Source organism: Bos grunniens, chromosome X, assembly GCF_055505025.1.
Source record: "Bos grunniens cultivar Pamir isolate PY7600 chromosome X, Bosgru_T2T1.0, whole genome shotgun sequence".
Taxonomy (NCBI): Eukaryota; Metazoa; Chordata; class Mammalia; order Artiodactyla; family Bovidae; genus Bos; species Bos grunniens.
Window position 1 is genome coordinate 124,627,374 of NC_141194.1, and position 23,182 is coordinate 124,650,555.

Consider the following 23,182-nt stretch of genomic DNA (forward strand, 5'->3'; position numbering starts at 1 on the left):
ATCCTTAGTCTATTTCCCTAAACATAGCTTTTTGGCTGCAAAGTAAAATGCCATTCTTCTAGTTTGTGCTTACACAGAGTGATGGCTGACAGCAGGCACAGTCTTCATCTGCTTGGCACGTTGTCACCGTGCAATTCAACGTGTTTTGCAAAGGAATGATCATGACACATTATCTCGGTGAGACAGTAAGAGGACATCCGGCCATTTCTTGGAAGAATTTTCCCAGCTTACCTTCTCTGAGCCCTGTTGTGCCAGCACAGCTCCCCACGAGGCTCAGATCTGTCTGACCTAAGAGCCAGTTGGCATCTTCCTCTTGACAGAAGCCAGATTTTCACTGGGGCTAGACTATTTATTGACAGCGTTTTCCCAGACTGGCCCATGAGTATCTCATTTCCAAGGTCCCCTGAAGTGCTGGCTCGCCTCTGTTTTCCCAGAGCGCTCGCTGCCTTCTCTTTCTTCCCTCCCCAGCATCCTGCTCACTTCCTTCCCTTACAGCTTCTTGCACTGTTGGGTTTTTTTGGGGGGAGGGGGAGGGGTGTGAGTGTGTGTATGTATTTCTTCTTTTTTTAAAAAAAAAAAAAATCCTAATGAATTTGTTTTGCAGCTTTTGAAAAAGAAACGCAGTGTTATCCAGGATTTTCCCCCCATTCATTCTATTTCTACATCTTTGAGTGTGAGCTCTGTGGTTTTCAAATCCCAGAATTGGTGTGGCTTCCACCGTTGTCTAAGGAACGTTGTTTTAGAGCTTTGCTCTGCAAGCACGAGAAGAGAACTCACAAAAAGGAAGACAACAGCAGATGCAATCGCGGATGTGGCTTAGTCCTTGCAGCTGCCCCAGAGAGGTGCTTGGGAGCATTCAGTCTGCAGTAATGAATCCAGAAGAGCGTGTCGTGACCTGGCTCATATCCTTGGGAGTATTAGATTCCCCCAAAAAGACCATCTGTGATCCTGAGGAGTTCTTGAAGTCCTCGTTGAAAAATGGGGTAGTGCTGTGCAAACTGATCAACAGACTAAGGCCTGGCTCTGTAGAAAAGGTAAGGGAAATTTGCAGTATCTTTAGGGTTGCTCACCACCAGAGAGCAGCGGTAATGTCACTCTGGAGATTTCGATTGCTTGGGTCATGGGACACTCCTGCTTTCATCTCTTTCTGAGACTTAACCATTCTTTCTTACTGTTTTCGTAGTTGGAAAAAGTCAGAGAATGAAAGGTTATCCTTTAGTGATTGGCCACTGGAGGTTAGTACAGTAAAAACCTGTGACACCACTGGTGCCAGGGGACAAGGATAACACCCCGTCACGAGCTGGCTCTGTCATAGAGACGCGTGTTGTACCTCCCTGTGTACTGAGGACATGTTTTGAACCTGAGGTTCATGTGAGTCCGTGGAGTAAAGGGATGATTTGTAACAGATATTCAGGGTGCTTATTGATGGTATGACTAAATTTAGTGTGGATTTACTTCTCAAAGAAATAAAGTATCCATTGAAAGAGAGGCTATTTAGCAATCAGGAGAAATAATCCAAAATGTCACAACGGGTTTGTTAAAACAATAGAAACCAAATATATGTTTTGAATGCAACACGTGTTCAAAGTGAAACTAACCTTACTCATTTTTAAAAATCCAAAATTGTGAATGTTGGAAACCCATGATCACCAGTATGAATAATTTTAAAAATGGGCACCTTGACTAAGTTTAAAAGTGGAGCCATAAATTATTTTTTTAAGGTCAGCAGGGAATGAGACACTGAGTACAGTTCATTTCCTTCCTTGAGGCAGTTGGTGTTTTTATTGAACATACCGATTTACTTATAATTTCTCAAACTTGGAAAACAGTGATAAAATGGAAAATGTCGAGAAATGTGATCAAATGTAAAGAACAGCGAAGAGGAAAATACAATTTTAATACATTATCATGAGGAGGATGGAGGGAAATGATAGGTTGAAAGCAGCCAGGATGAAAAAAACTTGCAGGGTCTCTCTAATTTGCTATCACCACACTTTGGTAGAAAGCATGAGAAAGTTTATAAGTGCAGATGGCTTGGGGCTAAGGACTTGGTGACATTTGGAACAAGACCAACCGTTTAGATTTTTGCATCACTTCCTTCAGTGGTTAATTTCTCTTCCTGGATTGACAGTAATGTTGGCCCCACCTTAAAAAGCCTACTTTATCTAGTTATCAGCGAATGATGCAATGATGTGTCCCACTTGGGATGACAGTCTCCAAGTGATATTTGACTGTGTTTCTCTAGTACTGTCTGGAGCCCCAAACTGAAGCTGACTGCACCAACAACATCAATGACTTCCTGAAAGGATGTGCGGCCCTTCAAGTGGAGGTAAGCCCACCCAGGTTGCCTTCCTTGTGGTCATTTTTCACTCTGCTAATGAACATGGTGTTGTGGTAAAAGGCTTATTTTCACTGTTAAACAGAGGAAGCATTTTTATGGAAACCATGGTTAAGATCGATGGTCCTCAGTCATTGTTTGTTTGTTTATTTTTTTTTCCAGAAACCAATTCCAAAGCAAAACAAAATCAAAATTCAAAATATGGTAACTTTTATCTTACTGTATAGCACAGAGAACCATATTCAATATCCTATGATAAACCATAACGGAAAAGAATATTAAGAAAAAGAATGTCTGTATATGTGTAACTGAATCATTTGGCTGTACAGCAGAAATTAACACAGCAATGTAAATCAACTATAATTCAATTTTAAAGAACCAAAATATAGTACCACTTAAAAACAGCTCTCCAAATTTGTTGCATAACTCAGGGAACTCAAACCAGGGCTCTGTGACAACTTAGAGGGGTGGGATGGGGTGGTAGGTCGAAGGGAGATTTGAGAGGGTGGGGACATATGTATACCTATGGCTGATTCATGTTGATGTATGGCAGAAACCAACACAGTATTCTAAAGCAATTATCCTCCAATTAAAAATAAATTAAAAAAAAAAAAACAGCTCCCAAGCTCTGAAAGCAGGCTTTTGGTGCCAGAGGTTGTATGGTATGCATCCCTACTAAGTGGAGGCCAAAGTGGGCCACTGGATGCTGCAGAGGGTTACTGTAATCCTTTTGAGTTGGGAAGGGTGGAAAAATTATAACCACTTTTCCCCACTAACAATTTAGAATAGAGGCCATGAAAGAACTTGGGCCTGAGGTAGAAACTGTATATTAAGTTACATTGTGTTCTTTTATGTTATGTGGATCCTTGCAGTAAGTATAGGGGGTGTTGCTGAAAAGGAGGTGACACTTCTGCTTGTATGTTACATTATTTCATGTCTCTGTGCTTTAGTGCTTTAATCTGTAAAATGGACACAATAATAACTACCTTATGGGGCTGTTTTAAGGATCAAATGAGATACTGCATAATAATTTAGAGCTAAGAGCTCCAAATTCCAAAGATCTATGAAATAACGTAGGTAGAGTACTCAGCACAGGACCCGGGGTGTAAGAAGTATTAGTACTGGTTTGAGCCTGGACTCTTCCCTACTGGCTCAGACAGTAAAGAATCTGCCTGTAATGCAGGAGACTCGAGTTCAATCCCTGGGTTGGGAAGATTCCCTGGAGAAGGGGGCGGCAACCCATTCCAGTATTCTTGCCTGGAGAATCCCATGGACAGAGGAGCCTGGTGGGCTACAGCCTGTGGGCTTGCAAAGAACTGGATACAACTGAGCGACTAACACTTTTACACACCTTCTGGTATTAGACTACTTGGGTTCAAATCTCAGTTATCTCTTGCTAGTAGCTTTGTGACCTTGGGCATGTTACTTAACTATGGCTCTATGCCTCAGTCTCCATATCTGCAAAATGGGAAGAATAGCAGCACCTGTCTCATGGGATTGATATAAGGTTTCAAAGAATTCGCATGCTTGGAAGAGTGCATGGCACACAGAAAGTTTTCTCCTAGTGTTAGTTAACTACTAGTAGTACTAGTACAAGTACCTTTTCCCCAGATAAACTTTGCTTCCTTCAGAATTTTTCTGAAAGTTAGCCATAGCATCAAGTTATGCTTGTTTCAGAATATTTTATTCCAGATTTCCTTATTGCCAAATTTTAGCTCCTTCCCTCTCTCTCTCTCTTTATCTTTCTGTGTGTGTGCCTGGGCACACGGTGTGTATGGCTTTTAAGGCAGGTGCAACCTACTCTATATCCCTTATGGAATGATGTCTGCTCTGAACAGATCATGGCATTTTCTTTTCATTTGTTAAATAAAAACATGGTGAGGTTGCCAATGATTCATGCACTCTGAAGCTGTCAGAAGGTATATTGAGCTTCCTTGTGGTTCTAAGAATACTAGGTGATACAGAAACACCTCCTGGGTCTGGCATTGTTGAAGAATGAGTCGTTTCACATAAGTGGATTTTTCTGATAATTAATGCTTACTCCGTTAAGCACCCATACTTAAAATATTTTTGGCCACTTTGGACACAAACATTTCTTTAAAAGTATAACATAATTTTCGTTTCTTACATGAAGGTCACCAAACATATTTTGATCTCTTTTGGATAATTCAGGCTAGCCTGAGCATCAGATGAATATTGTGAGGAGGCAATATCTGGCAGGATGGTTAAGCACATCCCTTCTCCAGTTTGACAGACAGACATGGGTCAGAATTTTGGCTCTGTGTGATTCTGAGAAGTTACTTGGCCTCTCTCTACTCCAGGTTCCTCATCTGTATAATGGAGACATGAGTAATAGGTACTGCATTGGATTTGTTTATTTATTTTTAATATTTTGACCATAGCTTGCAGCATGTGGGATCTTAGTTCTCTGACCAGGGATCAAACCCTTGCCCCCTGCAGTGGAAGCAGGGAGTCTTAATCACTGGACGGCCAGGGAAGTCCCTGCATTGGATTCTTTTAAAGATCAAATGAAATAATGCATCTAAAGCACTTCATATGTCATTGCACATAAAGCATGCATAATAGCTGTTCACTCATACCATTATTACAGGTAGTGTTGCACACAAAATTATGCCTGAAAGGGGTGCACAGCAGTCATACAGAGGCACTCCTAGAACCCTGAGGGAAGATTAATAAAATCAATACATGAGGAATGAGATTGAAAGCTGAGCGAGGGTGCACCCAGCAGCCAAAAATACTGACCATTCAGTCTCAAGTTCCCAAGGTAGCTAGGAGATAGACTTAAACACAAATATTTGCAAATTTAAAAACATTATTTTAAAAATTGAAAGTATTTGACATACAATATGGTGTAAATTTAAGGTGTACGATGTGTTACCTTGATGCATTTATATTTTGTAATATCATTGCCATTGTAGCTATATTTATCACATCACCTAAGTACAATATTGTTGTCTGTGTTCCCTATAGTGGACATTAGACCACTATGGTGTATTTACTACTCATTGTAGGTTGGTAAGCTTAAACAATGTCAGTTTTCATCCCTCAGCCCCCACCCCCTGGTAACGGCTCTTTTTTTATGTTTGATTTTTCAAGATTCCATGTATAAGTGAGACCATACAGTATTTTTCTTTGACTTAACTCATTTAGCATAATGTGCTCAAAAGTCCATCCCTGTTTTTGCAAATGCCAGAATATCCTCCTTTTGCATGGCTGAAAAACAGTCCATTGTGTGTATATACCACATCTTTTCTTGAAATCCATTCATCCATTGATGAACATTTAAATTGTTTCTGTATCTTGTCACTTTAGATAAGAGTATCTCTCAGATCTAAAGTACCTAGCACAGTGCCTAGTCTGAAGTGAAGTGAAGTGAAAGTTGCTCAGTTGTGTCCTACTCTGCGTTCCCATACAGTCCATGGAATTCTCCAGGCCAGAATACTGGAGTGGGTAGCCTTCCCCTTAGGGCATACTTAATACTTTTTTTTGTTGACACTATGAAACTGTTAATGTTTAAAAAGCAAAAAGAGCAGGGCTTGATTGTTGCCAAGGACACACTATTATTTATATACAGACAGAGTGCCAGCTGGGAACGGTCAGTTTGGAAATCTAGAAAAATGAAAGCAGAGATGCAGCAGTACATTGACAATTTGAGTGTTGACTGTGGGGCACGGTGACCACATGAAAGAGCTGCTGCCTTCTGACCCTCTAAGTGGCCAGCTGGTCTCTGCAAGTGACCTCCATCTTTGTGTTCTCATGTGGCTCTGGTGTCCTAGGGTCGCTGGAGGCTCATGCCACTAGCAACTCACCAGGGAAGTACGCTGAGACACCTGGGAGACAAGGATGCTTCTGAAGTGCCTCCCAGACTTTGATAGTATCTTCTTAAAAATATTTCCCCATTTTCTTTCTTTTTAATTTAATTAAAATTGTTATTATTATTGGCTGTGTTGTGTGGCTTGTGGGATGTTAGGTCCCCAATCAGGGATCAAACCTGGGCCCTCACCAGTGGAAGTGAGGAATCCTAACCACTGGACCACCAGGGAAGTCCCTAAAAATTATTTTTTATTACACGAAAAATTCTTAAAATTCTATAGTGCTTTCTAATTTTCAAAAGTTTCACACATATGATTTCATATAGTCCCATAATAACCCCTTTTATTCCCTTATCCCTATGTTGCCTTCTTCCTCCTTCCCTCTCCCCTCAGGCAGTTTGTTTTCCATATCTGTGAGTCTGCCTTTTTTGTTTGTTTTAGTCACTAATTTGTTGTATTTTTTAGATTCCACATATAAATGATATCATACAGTACTTGTCTTTCTCTGACTTGTTTCACTTAGCATAATGCCATCCAAGTGTCCATCCATGTTGGGATAAATTGGCATTATTTAGTTCTTTTTTATGGCTGAGTAGTATTCCAGCCATAACACACACACACACACACACACACACACACACACACCACATTGTCTTTATCCATTCACCTGCTGATAGACACTTAGATTGCTTTTATACCTTGGAAATTGTAGATAATGCTGCTATGAACATTGAGGTGCATGTATCTTTTGAATTGGTGTTACACCCAGGAGTGAAATTGCTGGGGCATATGGTAGTTCTATTCTTAGTTTTTTGAGAAACCTCCATACTGTTTTCCACAGTGGTTGCACCAATTTACATTCCCATCGACAGTGTAGGAGGGTTCCTTTTTCTCAATACCCTCCCAAATTTGTTATTTGTGTTCTTTTTCATGATAGGCATTCTGACAGGTGTGAGGTGATACCTCATTGTGGTTTTGATTTGCACTTCCTTGATGATTAGCAATGCTGAGCATCTTTTCATGTGCCTGTTGGCCATCTGCATTACCTCTTTGGAAAAATATCTATTCAGGTCTTCTGCCCATTTTAAAAATTGGGTTGTTTTTTTGATGTTGAGTTGCATGAGCTGTTTATATATGTTGGATATTAACCTCTTATTAGTCAGCATTTGCAAATATTTTCTCCCATTTAGTAGATTGTCTTTTCATTTTGTCAATGGTTTCCTTTGCTGTACAAAAACTTTAAGTTGTAGGTGCCATTTGTTTATTTTTTAAATTTCCTTTGCTTTAGGAGATGGATCAAAAAATATTGCTGTGATTTATGTCCAAGAATAATCTGTCTATGTTTTCCTCTAGGAGTTTTATAGTATCTGGTCTTTAATCCATTTGAGTTTAGTTTTGTGTATAGTGTTAGAGAATGTTCTAATTTCATTCTTTCACATGTGCTGTCCACTTTTCCCAGCTGCTGCTGCTAAGTCACTTCAGTTGTGTCCGACTCTGTGCGACCCCATAGACAGCAGCCCACCAGGCTCCCCTGTCCCTGGGATTCTCCAGGCAAGAACACTGGAGTGGGTTGCCATTTCCTTCTCCAATGCATGAAAGTGAAAAGTGAAAGTGAAGTCGCTCAGTCATGTCCGACTCCTAGCGACCCCATGGACTGCAGCCCACCAGGCTCCTCCGTCCATGGCATTTTTCCAGGCAAGAGTACTGGAGTGGGGTGCCATTGCCTTCTCCACTTTTCCCAGCACCACTTATTAAAGAGACTATCTTTTCTCCATTGTATATTCTTGCTTCCTTTGTCATAGATTAATTGACTGTAAGTGAGTGGGTTTATTTCTGGGCTCTCTATTCTGTTCTACTGATCAATGTATCTGCTTTTGTGCTAGTACCATACTGTTTTGATTGCTGTAGCTTTGTAGCATAGCCTGAAGTCACAGAGTGTGATTCCTCCAGCTCTGTTCTTCTGTCTCAAGATTGTTTTGGCTCTCTGGGGTCTTTTGTGTTTCCATACAAATTTTTGAATTATTTGTTCTAGTTCTGTGAAAAATGTCACGTTGGTATTTTTGATGGTTTGTTGTTGTTGTTCAGTCATGTCTGACTCTTTGTGACCCCATGGACTGCAGCATGCCAGGCTTCCCTGTCCTTCACTATCTCCCAGAATTTGCTCAGATTACTGTCCATTGATCAGTGATGGTATATAACCAACCATCTCATCCTCTGCTGCCCTCTTGTCCTTTTGCCTTCAACCTTTCCCAGCATCAGGGTATTTTCCAATGAGTTGGCTCTTTGCATCAGGTGGCTAAAGTATTGGAGCTTCAGCATCAGTCCTTCCAATGAATATTCAGGGTTGATTTTCTTTAGGATTGACTGGTTTGATCTTGCACTCCAAGGAACTCTCAAGAGTCTTCTCCAGCACCGCAATTCAAAGGCATCAATTTTTCAGTGCTCAGCTTTCTTTATGGTCCAACTCTCACATGAATACTGAAAAAACCATAGCTTTGACTAGACAGACCGTTGTTGGCAAAGTGATGCTTTTGCTTTTTAATATGCTGTCTAGATTTGTCATAGCTTTTCTTGCAAGGAGCATCTTCTAATTTCATGGCTGCAGTCACCGTCCACAGTGATTCTGGAGTCCAAGAAGATAAAATCTGTCATTGTTTTCACTTTTTTCCCATCTATTTGCCATGAAGTGAGGGGGCCAGATGCCATGATCTTGGTTTTTTGAATGTTGAGCTTTAAGCCAGCTTTTTCACTCTCTTCTTTCACTATCATCAAGAAGCTCTTTAGTTTCTCTTCACTTTCTGCTATTAGAGTGGTATCATCTACATATCTGAGGTTGTTGATATTTCTCCCGGCAATCTTGATTCCAGCTTGTGCTTCATCTAGCCTGGCATTTCACATAATATAGTCTGCATATAAGTTAAAAAAACGGAGTGACAATATACAGCACTGTCACACCCCTTTCCCAATTTGGAACCAGTCCATTATTCCATGTAATGTTCTAACTGTTGCTTCTTGACCTACATACAGATTTCTGAGGAGGCAGGTAAGGTGGTCTGGTATTCCCTCTCTTAAAGAATTTTCCACAGTTTGTTGTGATCCACACAGTCAAAGACTTTAGTGTTGTCAATGAAACAGAAGTACATGTTTTCCTGGAATTCCCTGGCTTTCTGTAGATGATTCTTTCCCCCACTGAATTGATTAATGTAGCTGAGTGGTAAGTTTTCAAATCAGAAAGCATGAGTCCTCCAACTTTGTTCTTCATTTTCAAAATAATTTTGGCTATTCTGGATCTCTTGTGTGTGCATATGGATCAGGATCAGCCTGTACATTTCTGCAAAAAGGCAAACTGGAATTTTTAATAAGGATTGTATTCAGTCTGTATATTGCTTTGGGGAATACTGCCATCTGAACAACATTAAGTCTTCTGATCCATAAACACAGGATGTCTTTCCATTGATTTAGGTCTTTAAAATTTCATTCAACAATGTTTTGTAATTTTCAGTGTACACGCCTTGTACCTCCTTGATTCAATTTATTCCAAAGTATTTTATTTCTTTTGATACTATTGCAAATGGAATAGTTGTTTCCTTAATTTCACATTTGGGTTGTTCATTGCATAGAAATACAATTGATCTTTCACCATTAAGCATAATGGTAGTTGTGGGTTTTCATAGATGCTCTTTATCAGATTAAAGGAGTTCCATTCCATTCCTAGTTTTTTGAGTATTTTTTATCATGAAAGGGTGCCAGATTTTTTCAAATGCTTTTTTTTTTTGCATCTGTTAAGATGACCATTGATTTTCTCTTCTATTATACTGCAATGTTTATTACATTATTAATTTTCATATGTTAAATCAATCTTGTATTCTTGGGATAAATGCCAGAGGGTCATGTTGTATATGCACATAGAGATTTGTGTACATCTGTGATTATTCTTGAAGCATCTTTCTTAATAGAAATGGAATAACTGTGTTAAAATTTGATACTCTCAAATTCCCCTACAAACATGCTGTATGCAGTTCTAATCCTACCAACAGTGTAGAAAGTGCCTTCTTCCTCATGTCTCTGGTGGCCCTGGATATTATTTATCATTAATGTTGGCTAAAATGTTGGGTGCAAATGGTATCTGATTTATTGCTGTAATATGAATTTCATGATTCCATGTGCGTTTGGACATCTCTCATGCCTTTATTGTTTATTTGTATTTCCATTTCTGTGAACCAAATGTATCTTTCTTATTTATTTACAGAATGGAGAAGGCAGGGAGGACACTCAGGCTTCAAGAGAAAATCTTCTAGAACATATGGAAAAATCCTCATGTCTAGGTAGAGTGTCACTAATGTGACCAATAAGTCCCTCGACAGCACTATCCTAGCAATGGTCTTTGTTCTGCCTTTGAACTTGCTGGGAGTCAGGGACAGATATAGTTCTTGTGATCATTTGCGACTTGCCTGGGTGGTACCTCTCTGACTACGCGGTCCTGGCTAAGCCCCAGGAAGGACTGGTTTGTCCCAGCTCTAGTCCTCTGGTTTTTCTTTCAGCCAGGCTTCCCCCAGCCTCATCCCCAGTAGGCACTTCTTTTTCACCTGCCGCTTTTATGAACAACCCTTTGCCAGGGATACTCTACAATCTCCTATTCTGCTCCTGGGCCAACCCTACTTTGTAGAAAGCTGTTTTGTTTATGAAGGATTTCATTGAACGTATATGAAGCTCAGTTAGGGTTTCTTTCACTCTCTTTCTCCCTCCTCTCTCTCTCTCACCAGCTGGTATCAGTATGGCTTTTTCTTTGCCCCCACCCGTAACTGCCTCCTGTCTCCCTGAGTCACTCCATCTGCCTTGTCACTGGAACAGCATGGGTGCCCTCCCCAAAGTGGGGCCTGTGGGATGGACGATTTGCCATTTCCCAGGGGCTGCTCGACAGGGAAGCAGTTCTGGAAGGAAGGCAGCTCTACTAATGATCATGAGTCAAGGGCTAAATCTCCCATAATCGATCTGGGCTCTAGGAGAGCAAAGCCTCCCTGGAGCAGTGAGGCAGAGACCAGGCAGCTAAGCAGTAGCTGCAGTGGGTATCAGGCCCTGAAACGGCGACGTTCTCTCTGAGAACTCAGAGTCCCCTTCTCTCAGCCTCGGTTGACTCATCTGTAAACATGAAGAGGCTGGAGTAAGGATTGGTAATGTCTCACTGTTGGACACTGTTTTTAACTGGCCCATTTCCATCAGTTTCCGCTGGGGAAAGCTTTGTATATTTAGCCGCTCAATTTGAGCTAGTGAGAAGACTAAAGAGGATTTTGGTAAGTTTTTGGTCTTTTTTTTTTTTTTTTTCCTCTTTCTGTCGAGCCAGTCTGACACTCCTACTGGAATTTCCGTGAGTTACATCAAATGACACCCATGACTCTGGCCATCCTAATCTACCGATTCCATTGCTTTTCGGTAAAAACTGGACTTCAAGTAAGGTCGGAAATATTTGCCTTCTCTCACGAACCTTTTCATTCTCCCTCGAAGAGACTGTTTGGTGTGGGGCCTGTTATTCGAGAAGTCCGGGAAGGGCATCCAGGACAGTTCGGGGAAGGGAGGGGTGCGGAGGGCCGCTGGAGAGCGCTTCCTCTTCTGGGGTGGCTCAGCGGCTCACCACAGGGTTTGGGGGCTCCAAGCCGTGTCCGGGGCTGGAGGAGGAAGCGGGCCACCTGGCAGGGCTGCTCAGTGAGGCCGGGATTCCCGCCCGAGGCTCTAGCAGAGGCCCGCGGCAGGCCAGGCGGCGGCAGCCCCGGGCTCGGGGTTGAACCCGGCGGCAGCAGCATGCGCAGTGTGGTCGCCGCCGCCGCCGCTCCGTGGCTTCTGCTGCCGCCACGGCTACCGGGCGGCGGCGGCGGCGGCGGCGGCTGCTCTGCCCTGCGCCGCTGTCACTTCCAGTTCCTACTTCGGCGATCCAGGTCCGGGTCACTGCTTCCCCGCCGCTGGCCCGGTCCCTCCAGGCCGCTCTCCCTCCCGGGCTCTGGCTCCCGGCTGGAGGGGGCCGGCGAGGTACTGAGAGCCGGGTGCGGAGCGGCCGCAAAGGCGGGTTCCCAGGGCAGCCGCTGCCCGCCCGTTGCCGCCCCGCGCGCCCTCGGCCGGCTCGCCGCCCGCGCACCCAGCAGGGCGCGTCTCCCGCACCCCGCTTTCGGCCCCGCGCTCCCCGCCTCTTTGGAAACAAGAACTTGAGGGCCAGCATCTAGCTTCCCTTTAGGCTAAAAAAAGGAGGCGGGGGGAGCATTAAAAACAAAAAACAAAAAAACCCTGGTCTGGAGAGGTTGCGGGCGCTGCTCAGAGTTTGGAGACGGGCGCCCCCTCCTCGTCCGCGTCCAGGAGCAAAGTTGCAGTCGCCCCTCCCCGCCCCGGCGAGCCGAGCCCAGCTCTCCAGTTTCGCCCTGGTGGCGGCCGCGCTCAGGGCAGAGTACCAGCTCCGGCCGAGTGGAACCGTTCCCGCAGCCTTGGCACCGGCTCGGCCGCACGCTCGCCGGCCCGGTGACTCGGGAGGGCGAGCGGCTTCCCGGAGGCGGCGGCAGCGCGGATAGAGCGAGCGAAAATCTGGAGGACCAGCGGGCAGCCGTCAAGCCAGGTGACCTGCCCGGGCGAAGGGTCAGGGGAAGGGGAGCGCGCGAGGGCCTGGGGTGGGGCCGAAGGACCCTCGTTGGCGAGGAGACGCCCTTCCTCCCCGGGCCGTGGCCGCGGGGTCCGTCCTCCGCCAGGGCCTCGCGGGGCTCTGAGCTCCTGGGTGCCGGGAGCGGGGGCGGGGGCCGAGGGCGCAGAGCGGGGACGCGCCAAACTTAGGGGCGAGTTGTCCGGCTCTGGCCGCGAGGTTTGCATCAGACCCAATTCCTTCTTTTCCCTGAAACCAGGGCAGGAGTCGACAGTACTATTTTTCTTTTATACTAATTGACATACCCCCCGTCCCCCCCCAATTCCCGGCATCCGTACATTTGGGGATATTTTAGGCATTGAGTACACAGGTCTGTCGCAGAAATGGTTTGTGGATGGGGAAAGTCCTGTATCTACAAGATGTTCCAACGTACCTGTGGTTAATTTCGAGTTTTCATTTTCCAGTCATTTAGGAACCCAACAGGTATTTGAGCGATTTCGTTTCTCAGCTCTAGAGTGGAGAGCCTTTAAGTTTATCTGTCTCTTCGAAAATCTTATAGTTTTATTTTTGGTTTGTTATTGTTTTTGGATACAGGGGTGACTCACATGATTTTTTTTTTTTTTTTTTGTCTCTCCTTAATGTGTAGTGGGAGAAAAAATAGAGTCCTAAGGGAATATATTTTTGTATGCAACTATGTACCTTTTGTCAAGAAAAGCTTCACATAAACCAGAAACCATTATAGGAGAGGAGACAATTTTAAAAGCAAGATTCTGAGGTCCAGACTGTTTTTCTAACTTGTATTTGCCTGGGAACCCCACGATTTGTCCTTGAACTTCCTATCTTAATTTTGACATTGACCATGGTAAGAAGAGCTCCGATGACATCATTTGCTCCAGCCACAGTTCTGGTGTTCCGTGACTGAGAGCGCCTGTCTCCAAAATGTAAAGCCTGGGCCTGCCCTTGTAGTTCAGCTGAGGCATTTCCAAGGATTTCTCTTAAGCAAAGTATTACGCTACATGCCAGGCAGTGCTGCAGTCTCTTCTTACATAAGCGAGCTTCAGGCTGGTGGAGTCTCTGGGTGTGCTTGAAGCAGTTAATATCAGAGAGTTCTCAGTCTTGGAGAGGGAGGGTGGTGGTTGGTGACTGGAGTTTGGAACAAAGTAAATTTCCAGCCTAGAAATCTCATCTTGCCTTCCTTTGCTGCTTCAGGTTTTGGAAAGCATTCTATTTATCTTATCTAACTCACTGTGCCCTTGTAAAGGATGTAGGAGAGATGGCATTGTTTTCATTGGCCAGAGAAACAGAAAAGTTTAGTGAACCAAAGTCACACAGCTGATGGGTGGTGTCATCAAAACTCTCACCCGAATCTTCTGCTTCTCAGCCCATGATTCTGCTTTGTTTTTATGCCAACATGACATTTGATACAAAAGTGTCTCATTTGGTACATATTGTGGCTGGTATGTCTCCCAAGCTACTGTTTCTTTCTGTTCTTTCTTGCCACCTCACAGGACTGTTGCTGTTACTAGGGGTAAGGTCAGGGACAAAGCTTTCCACAGGAGGGTCTGTGGTTGGTATTGATCTATGGTCTGCTTCCTCTCCAATCATCTTTGGGGGTGGCAGTGTTGAACAGAGTGAGCCCCCAGGGCCCAGAAATGTCTGACATTCATTTGACGTCACTAGCCCAAGTATAATATTACTTCGGTCTACAAAGAAACTCATTCAGGAGGAGAAACCGGAGAGTGTGAGTTTTGTTTGTCTACAGCGATCTGCTCATCACTGGGCTGAGACTTAGGAACTTAGACATGAAGGAGGGAGAGGAGGTGGGTACCTACCATTTTTCAAGCACATACTGTGTTCTAGGTTGCATGCTAGGTGCTCTAAATATATTATTTCATTTCATCCTCACAACAGTCCTAGGTGGGGAGAGGATATTGTGCCCATTATACACTGGTGGAAACTGAGGTTTGGGGATGATCCAGACAAATGCCACACACTGCCAGTGCAAAACAGAGCCAGAATGTAATCACTGATGTTCCTTACTTCAGAACTTGTTCCCTTTGCCACGTGCCAGGCTGTTAACCCAAAGGAGCTATTGAGAATATGGGAACATCTAGCCTTGGTTTTCACACACAGCTGTACATCAGAGCCACTAGGGGTGTTTTTTAAAAAATACAAATATTGGGGTCTACCCACACTGGGCTTTTGGGTTAATTGGTCTGCAGTGAGATCTAGGCCTTCCTCACTATTTCTTCTTTTTTTTAATGTTTAAGTAAACTTTATATTGACGTACAGCATGAATTCAGGAAACTGCGCAAGTCCTGAGTAAAAAGTTCATTGGATCCTTACAAACTGAACACATCTGGAACTGGTGGTTCAGTGGTTAAAAATCTGCCTGCCAAGTGCAGAGGACACAGGTTCGATCCCTGGTCCGAGAAAATTCTGCATGCCGCAGGGCAACTAAGCCCATGTGCCACAGCTACTGAGCCCAGGCGCCCTAGAGTCTGTGCTTCGTTGTTCTTTATTTTTTATTCCTAGTGGTATTCCATTGTGTAGATGACCCCTATTTTCTTTATCCATTCACCTGTTGATGGACATCTGGGTTGTTTCCAGTTTGGGGTTGCTATGAACAATGCTACTATGAATATCCCTGTGTGTGTCTTCTGGTACACATTTCTGCTGGGTTTATACATAGGAATGGAACTGCTGGGTCATAGGGTATGTGTATGTTTGGCCTGAGTAAGTGCTGCCCCCAAATTTTCCGAAGTGGTCTTGTTATTATTTGATTTTGAAAGCTCCCCAAGTGATTCTAATGTGTAGCCAGAGTCGAGAACTTTTTCCCTGGTTTATTTAGAGTTCAGTCGTCCAGCAACCCCTAGAGTCTGCCACCAAGCTGAGAACCTCATCAGCCTTGGATCGTCTAGAAAATCTCTGCTGAACTGGGCAGCTAGCATCCATTTTCCCATAATCCTTTGTGCACAGCTACCTTTTTGCTGCCTGCCCATTCTCAGCATGGTAATCTGTGGTCACATTTCTCTCTCTACTAGTCTTGGGGCTTCTCAAAGGCAGGAACTAGAGGTTGATCATCCTTGTAATGCCAGCAGTCATGACAGAATGTGGCACATAGCTGGTGCTCAGTAAATGTTTATTAAATGAATGATTGCTAGAATGACTGAGTGGTCAGGCAAGGTCTGGGCTGCAAAAGAGATGCCCGCTCTTTGTCCTTGGACATATGCACTTCATTCCTAGGAGTCTGCCTTAAGCCCTCACTCAGAACCTAATTGCTTTTATTTATCGAAGCCTGTTGGAATTATGGGTAATCTGGTTGCTCATCCCCAAACTGATTAGAAATAGCAAATTAGATTAGATGAGATAAGGTATGTGGAAGCACTTTGTAAACTGGAAAACAGCATCTAAATGGAAAGTTGTGATAAAGGGAGAAGAGAGGTTGCTCCAGATTAGACTTGCTGGTGATGGTAGAAAGTCTATATCTATGTGAAATATGGAAGCAATGAAATCAGCAGGAGACAAAAACTATAAAAAAGCAGACTGCCAAACATAACCATCCGGGCATTTTTGGCATGGGGTCAGGTAACCCAGCACATGCTGTGTGGTCTAGTGGCCAGAATTTCTAACTTTCTCGGCCTTGGTCTAGGTCTAATTCCTGCTCAGGAAACCTTTGTTCTAGAGAAGTCGTGTAGTAGTGCAAAGGCTAAGAGCTTGAGTTTTGGACTTGAACTGACCTGAGGTAGCCACTTGTGAGGTATATGATAATTTCCTTCATGGTGAAAAGTGTTAGTCGCTCAATTGTGTCTGACTCAATTGTGACCCTACGGACTGTAACCCGCCAGGTTCCTCTGTCCATGGGATTCTCCAGGCAAGAATACTGGAGTGGGTTGACATGCCCTTCTCCAGGGGATCTTCCCAACCCAGGGATTGAATCCAGGTCTCCTGCATACAGGCAGATTCTTTACCAACTGAGTCACCAGGGAAGCCCTTTCTTCATGGTAGTGTTAGGTAATATTAGGTATATATATTACTTTCTTATTATTAGATATAAGCTACCTCTTAGCATTAAATGAGAGAAGTAAAGCACTTCACACTAGTGCCTGGCACTGAGTAAACGCTCACTAACATCTAATTAGTTCCTAATTTAGCTGTATTTTAGTTTTTTGGCTGCACTGGGTCTTCGTTGCAGCATGGGCCATGTGGGATCTTAGTTCCCTGACTAGGGATTGAATCCACATCCCCTGCATTGGAAGGTGGATTCTTAACCACTGAACCATCAAAGAAGTCCCTGGAATTTTAATATATCCTAGTAGACTAGTGTTCACAAATGATCACATTGCAGTATCCAAAAAAGGTTCACTTTTTTTCTTGTTGACAGGTTAGGCAAACTCTATTTAAGAAGGGAATCGTGCTTAATGGAAAGATTTGCTTTAGAAATTGTAACATTAAAAAAACCTTGGGACTTCCCTGGTGGTCCAGAGGTTAAGAATCCACCTTGCAATGCAGGGGACATGGGTTTAATCCCTGGTGCAGGAAGATCCCATATACTGCAGAGCAACTAAGTCCGCAGGCCTCAACAACTAGAGCCTGTGCTCCACAAGAGTAGCCACCGCAATGAGAGGCCCCCAGTCACTGCAACTAGAGAGTAGCCCCCAATTGCCACAAGTAGAGAAAGCCTGCGCAGCAGTGAAGACCCAGTGCAGAGAAACAAATAATAAAATAATGGAAAAGCCCTTGGAGACAGGAAAGGGTAAACTGTGGCCTCTGGGGAATGATGGCGTCACCTGGGGTTCTGAGGTTTTACACTTGTTCCATTGAGAATTTAGACGAGGATGAAATGTAAACCAGGAAAGAGAAAATCCAGCCATCTTCTTTCACAGTTCTATGCTTTATTTGGCAGAGATCGCTTGTTTTTGGGAAAAAGTTGTTAGAAAATAAAGTTGAAGGTTAAAATCCCCACATATTTTTTAATACTTAACATCTTTCTTCCAAAGACAAAACAAAGTTGAACGTTTCTGGGAATTTTCGGTGAAGAGTGGTGGTGGGCTTGACCTCTGTTCTCCTGGTGAACAGCAGAACTCTATCCTGCCAACATTATTAACCTCTTTCACTCACTAATTGGAGTGTTTGTTTTTTTTTTTCTTTTTCTGAACTTGAAATTCTTAGTGTCTCGCATCATAGAAAATAACGACTTTAGATTAGAGGGTGTTGAAATGTGTTGAAAACTATTTGTAGGTCATATTTACTGTGTTTACATATTTTATTTGGAAGATTGCATAAAGACAGTTTAAATTTTGGTGATATTATAGCCCAGTGATAGCCATGGGACAGAAACTGGAAGCTGTAACTCTAACTTCTGATAATGTATGTGTAATCTTAAGACTCGATGGACGTGAGTCTGAGTGAACTCCGGGAGTTGGTGATGGACAGGGAGGCCTGGTGTGCTGCGATTCATGGGGTCGCAAAGAGTCGGACACGACTGAGTGACTGAACTGAACTGAACTGACTGAATCTTAAGAGTTTCATGAACTGGTTATAAAAGTTCCTGTTAAGTCTCCAGCCTAATGTCTCGCTGTTGTTTTTAGTGCTTTGCGTGGCTGATTTTTAAGTTCTGAGAAGAAATTTGTATATGGTTTTCTTTATAACAACTCAGGGCGCGAAATATGTTTGGGGATCCAGTTCTAAAGAGGAACTGGAGAAGACAAAGCGACTGAATTCTTCTGAGACTATGAATTATTCAGTTGTTAACCACAGTAACTTCTTTAGCTACCATTTTGTGTGCTAATAATAGAAACGGTTTGGACGGATTCCTCTTGGAATTGAAAAATCAGGAAAGCTTTTCACTCTTTTCTAGTCTATGCATAAACTAGGAGAATGTTTAAAAGGATATTTTCAGTTTCTCATGTTTACCTGGATAAAATAGTAGGTGTGTCTTTTAAAACAAAGGTATTGATATTCATTTTATAATTACTATAGCTTGAAATTTAAAAATCCACTCCAGAGCAGTTTGCTTCTTGTTTTAGTTGAATTAAACAATTCAACAAATGTTTTTTTGTTTTTGGTGATGACTGACAAAAGCTTTCCCCCTTGCTCCCAGGAAATAAGTAATAAACCTGTTGAATTGGGCACAGTTGAGGGGGAAAAATAATCAGTTGCCTCTATACAAAAAACAAAAACAAACAAAACCCCCCATGGTATATAATACTTAAAAAGGAAACATATAGTTTCTGAATTGAATTGAATGTGTGCTGATAATACCAAAAGGAAGGCATTTTGTTGGAATTAAATCTAACTCAACTGTAATTTGGTTTTAATGTTGATTTGAATCCAGGCTGTTTCTGGGGGCAACAGAGCACAATACAGGCCTTTATTAAGACCACACAATCTTGGCCAGTTCTCCCCTGCTCCAGCCCCACTCTAATTTGTTTGTATGCTTTCACTGAGGCGACCCCCCAAGGATCGGTCTGAGAGGTGAGGACATTGCCAACACAGCATAAGGTAGGCAGAGCCATTGGTGATGACACTGGGGTTAGCACCAAAGGGAAGTACAAGGTCTGGCTGATTGCTTAGGGCCTTTGCTTACCTCCATTTTTAGAGGAGGTGTATGTCCACTCAGCCCAGAAGGCTGCTCCTTATCTACATTTCAACAGTGACCTTGCCACTTCCTCTATTGTCATCTGGAAGAAAGACTTACAACACCAGACATCTGTCTAATTAGCTCCTGGCTTTGTCAGACCCTGGCAAACTGGACCCTACCACACAGAGGGTTGTGTGGCTTCAGATGACATCTAGTCACATGTCATTTGTATTTGACTTCTTGGCAGAAGATTTACCTTCCTAATTAAGTTCTGCTTAGAGAAATAGAGTAAAATCCCAGCTTTATACTTTCTTAGGGACTTGAATATTATTACAGAGATCAGACATGTCAACTGAGGGATTGAATAGGGCAATGGGGAAGAGAAAGAATTAAATTAAGGTGAGATGAAGTGCAGCAGTTTGCAAAGCAGAGAGTGAAAGTGTGATAAGGACTTGCTTGTCTCACCCTAGACAAAACATGCAGGTTTCCCTCCCTTTGGCAGCACAGGCATTACTTTAAGAGGCATCTTTAAGGGGTCAAGCTGTGAACAGCTTTTATGAAGAGCTGGCCCTGTGAAGCAGTCCCTCAGCACTGAGGAACATTCTGTCTTGTATTAATAACTTGTCTGTTCTTCATGGCTAGGTTTCCAGCAAACTGGGGCTACTTACCAATGATTTCTGAGAAATGTATGCAAACCAAGAGAATTCAGTATTTTACTAACCAAAGAAATTTAACCACTTCTTTGGAGAAATGTGTGTTGTGATAGTGTAAATCAGCATTTTTACTGTGAAATAACCCGCTTGCATTCTTTGAAGATATGCTGGTATTTGGGAATGAATTGGGGGAAATCTTGATTCGGGATTAAAAAATCACCTTCAAGGAAAGAGAACAGAATGAAAAATAATGTTTGATAGTTGGTATATACTTGTAGGGACTTTTTTTTTTTTGATAGACTTCATATAGCATCCGTTTTATTTCTTATCTTAAAACAAATTTATGCATTAGTGCTTGGCATATACCAGGTGTTCAGTAAATATTTGTTGAATGGGTAATGAGTGGATGAATTGTTAAGAATTAATTTTAGATAGCTTGAATATCTAACAGCCTATATGTAGATTTTCAAGAGCTGACTTTATTTATTGAAGTGACTCTTTAGTGGATGAAAATAAGGCTAACAGGAAAACTGGGTCTCTCCTAGTCAGTATTACTCAGTTTCTTTATACCAAGCTGGAGCACCTGTTTCATGTTTTTAAAAGTTAAAAAAAAAGAAAAAGAAAAACATGAGAGATTAGGTCACACAGTGTCATATGGAAGACTTTCTCTGCCTTTCCTGTCCTCAGGTCACTTCTTATTCCTTGTGTTACCGAAACTCTGTCAATTTCACTACAATTTCAAGTGTGAGATTTGCATATCCAGGACTCTAACTTTGATTCTCCAAAGTGGTCCCAGGCAGTAACTGCACTTCCTTTGGGTGAGGTAAATGCTTTATCAGCATTCTTTTCTTCTCTCAATCATATTCTTCAAAAACAAACATCTGTCTTCCCATGTGATGGAAAATATATGAGCCCTGATTTAACAAGTTCTATGAGGAAAAAAAATGACCTCCCCCTGTCTTTCCTTCTGGAGAAGGTAGGCCCAAAGGACAGGTGTTTCTGGTGGAAGAAATAGCCACTTAAATTTTAGGTTGAAAGAAAAGAGGAATAGTCAGCAAATGTTTGTGGATCGTCTGTGTGGCAAGTGCTGAGCATTGTGGAAAAGGGCAGCATGTGTACGGGAAATAGTCATGGAGTTTCGCAGTGGATGTCTGGCTAGGTAGCCATGCTGCCAGAGTCTAGAGCATAATACAGAGTGGAAAGAGAAGTGCATTGTGTACTAAGTTAGAGTGTTGGAGGAAGACCCTATGGAGGAGACTGATGGAGGATGGGCCCCGAAGATCTGCTACAATTCAGATGATTGAGGGAGCTTGTTCATAAAGAGAAGGGTGCCTAGCAGAGAGCGGCACAGTGAAGGAAGCAAAGGATTCTGGGGCATACATAGAGGTGACGGTAAGAAATGACGCACTTGCTAGTGGTGAGACCAGCTTGAGAAGCACTTTGAATGCTGGTTTGAAGAGTGCGGACTTGATCTTGTAGGCAGTCATAGGCAAGGTTAGCTTAGGCTGAGAGATGTGACTTTTAACAGAAAGCACTGTTCATGCTGGCTTGGATGTCTGAGCTCCTGAATGCCCACCTTCCTGTGTTTGGATGGTTTCCTAGGCACAGATCTTGTTTGGGGTCAGATGGAGGAAAATTAATTAACTTATTCATTAATTGGCTGATTGATGTCTGTTAGGCCTCGATGGGCATCTCTGAAAAGGGCATAGTTTTGAAAAAGTGACTCACATAGAGAAGTAAGCACAGTATGCCAAAAGTCTTTGCCAAATGAATTGTTGAAGGTGATCTCAAAAGAAAGAAAGAAAGTGGGAGAAACTTTGGCACAACATCCTTCCCACCCAGATTAGCTGGTGTGAGAGGGACTTCAGGCGTGTGATTTGTAGTCTTGCCAATTGCCTGTCACTGCTTCTTCCTTCTCCTGGGTTACTTTGCCGTATTTTGTCATGTCCCACTGTGCCCTGCTGGGACTTGGACTCTGTTTTAAGGCAAGGGATAAACAGGTTAATGTGGCTCATAGTGGCTGTCTTTTAAGCTGTTTTACAATACACTGTTCAAAAAAAAGATAACCCAGCCAGCCAAACAGTAACATCTCACAGTCCTTTCCAGCATCCCTTCTCTATAGTGCCCACATCATGGTGCTTTGGGAGGAGATTTGTACCACCCGAGACAAGCCAGAAATTGCATGGGCACATGAGTCACTGAAATCCATCACCGTAGAGTTTGAAGCATCTTCAGTCACCTCACAGTCACTGGGCTTCAGTTTGGGGACAAGCACAGGTGTGTGTTAGTTTAGATAACAGATGTTTCCTGAAAAGTCATATGGAAATGGATTCTTTTTCTTTGCTAATCATATTTCTTTTTGCCTTTACTTGTGATCTTGACAATGCCTTTTCCTCAATTATAATTAATCACCAATTGGTGAAAGCTTCTAAACTGTAATTCATCAAACAGTTATTGAATACCTACTATGTGACACTTTTCTAGACACTGAGGATCCAGAGATGAAAAAAATTTTTAATACTATTGCAGTGTAGTTGATTTACAATGTTATGTTAATTTCTGCTGTACAGCAAAGTGATTCAGTTATACATTTTTTATATTCTTTTCCTTTATGGTTTGTCCCAGGATATCAAATATACTTTCTTGTGCTATACAGTAGGACCTGGTTGTTTATCCATTCTATAAGTAATAGTTTGCATCTGCTAATCCCAAACTCCCAGTCCGTCCCTCCTCCACACCCAGATATGAAAATGTTTTAAAAAACCTGGCTTTATGGGGCTTATTTCAGTTTTTCTGATAGTCCACCCTACCAATCCACCAATGAATGGTGGTTTATTGAGTGTCTCATAGGTATTGAATGCTGGACCAGGGCTGGGGGACACTGTGCTGCTAAGAGTTGGTTTTCCAATGGGAAAGCCAGGGCTAATCTTAAACCCTGCAGAATAAGTAGAGAGTATAACACTGGAGTTGACTGAGAGCTTATGTATGTGCCATCTATGCAGACAGGAGGAAGAAAGAGAGGCATGAGGGTGGAGGACTTTAAGGAAGGCAGTGGATGAGACTGCTGGAGGGGGGACTACTGTGTTCATTGCCCACCTCCCTCCCTCAGCTTTGTGCTCGTAAAGGCTGTATATTGTCACCCTGCTTATTTAACTTATA

The 23,182-nt window shown here is 42.9% G+C and overlaps 1 protein-coding gene across 22 annotated transcripts in view; it reads left to right on the plus strand.

Moving 5' to 3' along the window:
• The first annotated feature begins 49 nt into the window (after positions 1-49).
• The window catches only part of ARHGEF6 (Rac/Cdc42 guanine nucleotide exchange factor 6), a 117,883-nt gene continuing 94,750 nt past the window's right edge, over positions 50-23,182 (plus strand). For 8 of the 22 annotated variants that reach the window (XR_015159585.1, XR_015159584.1, XM_086389095.1 and 5 more), the window contains exons 1-3: positions 61-177; positions 605-1,034; positions 2,246-2,329. Coding sequence is in view for 12 of the 22 variants with exons in the window: in XM_086389095.1 (XP_086245221.1) it covers positions 798-1,034; positions 2,246-2,329 (321 nt within the window). In the remaining 10 variants the exon portion in view is untranslated. The other 14 variants (XM_086389103.1, XM_086389104.1, XM_086389105.1 and 11 more) reach the window with 8 other exon arrangements.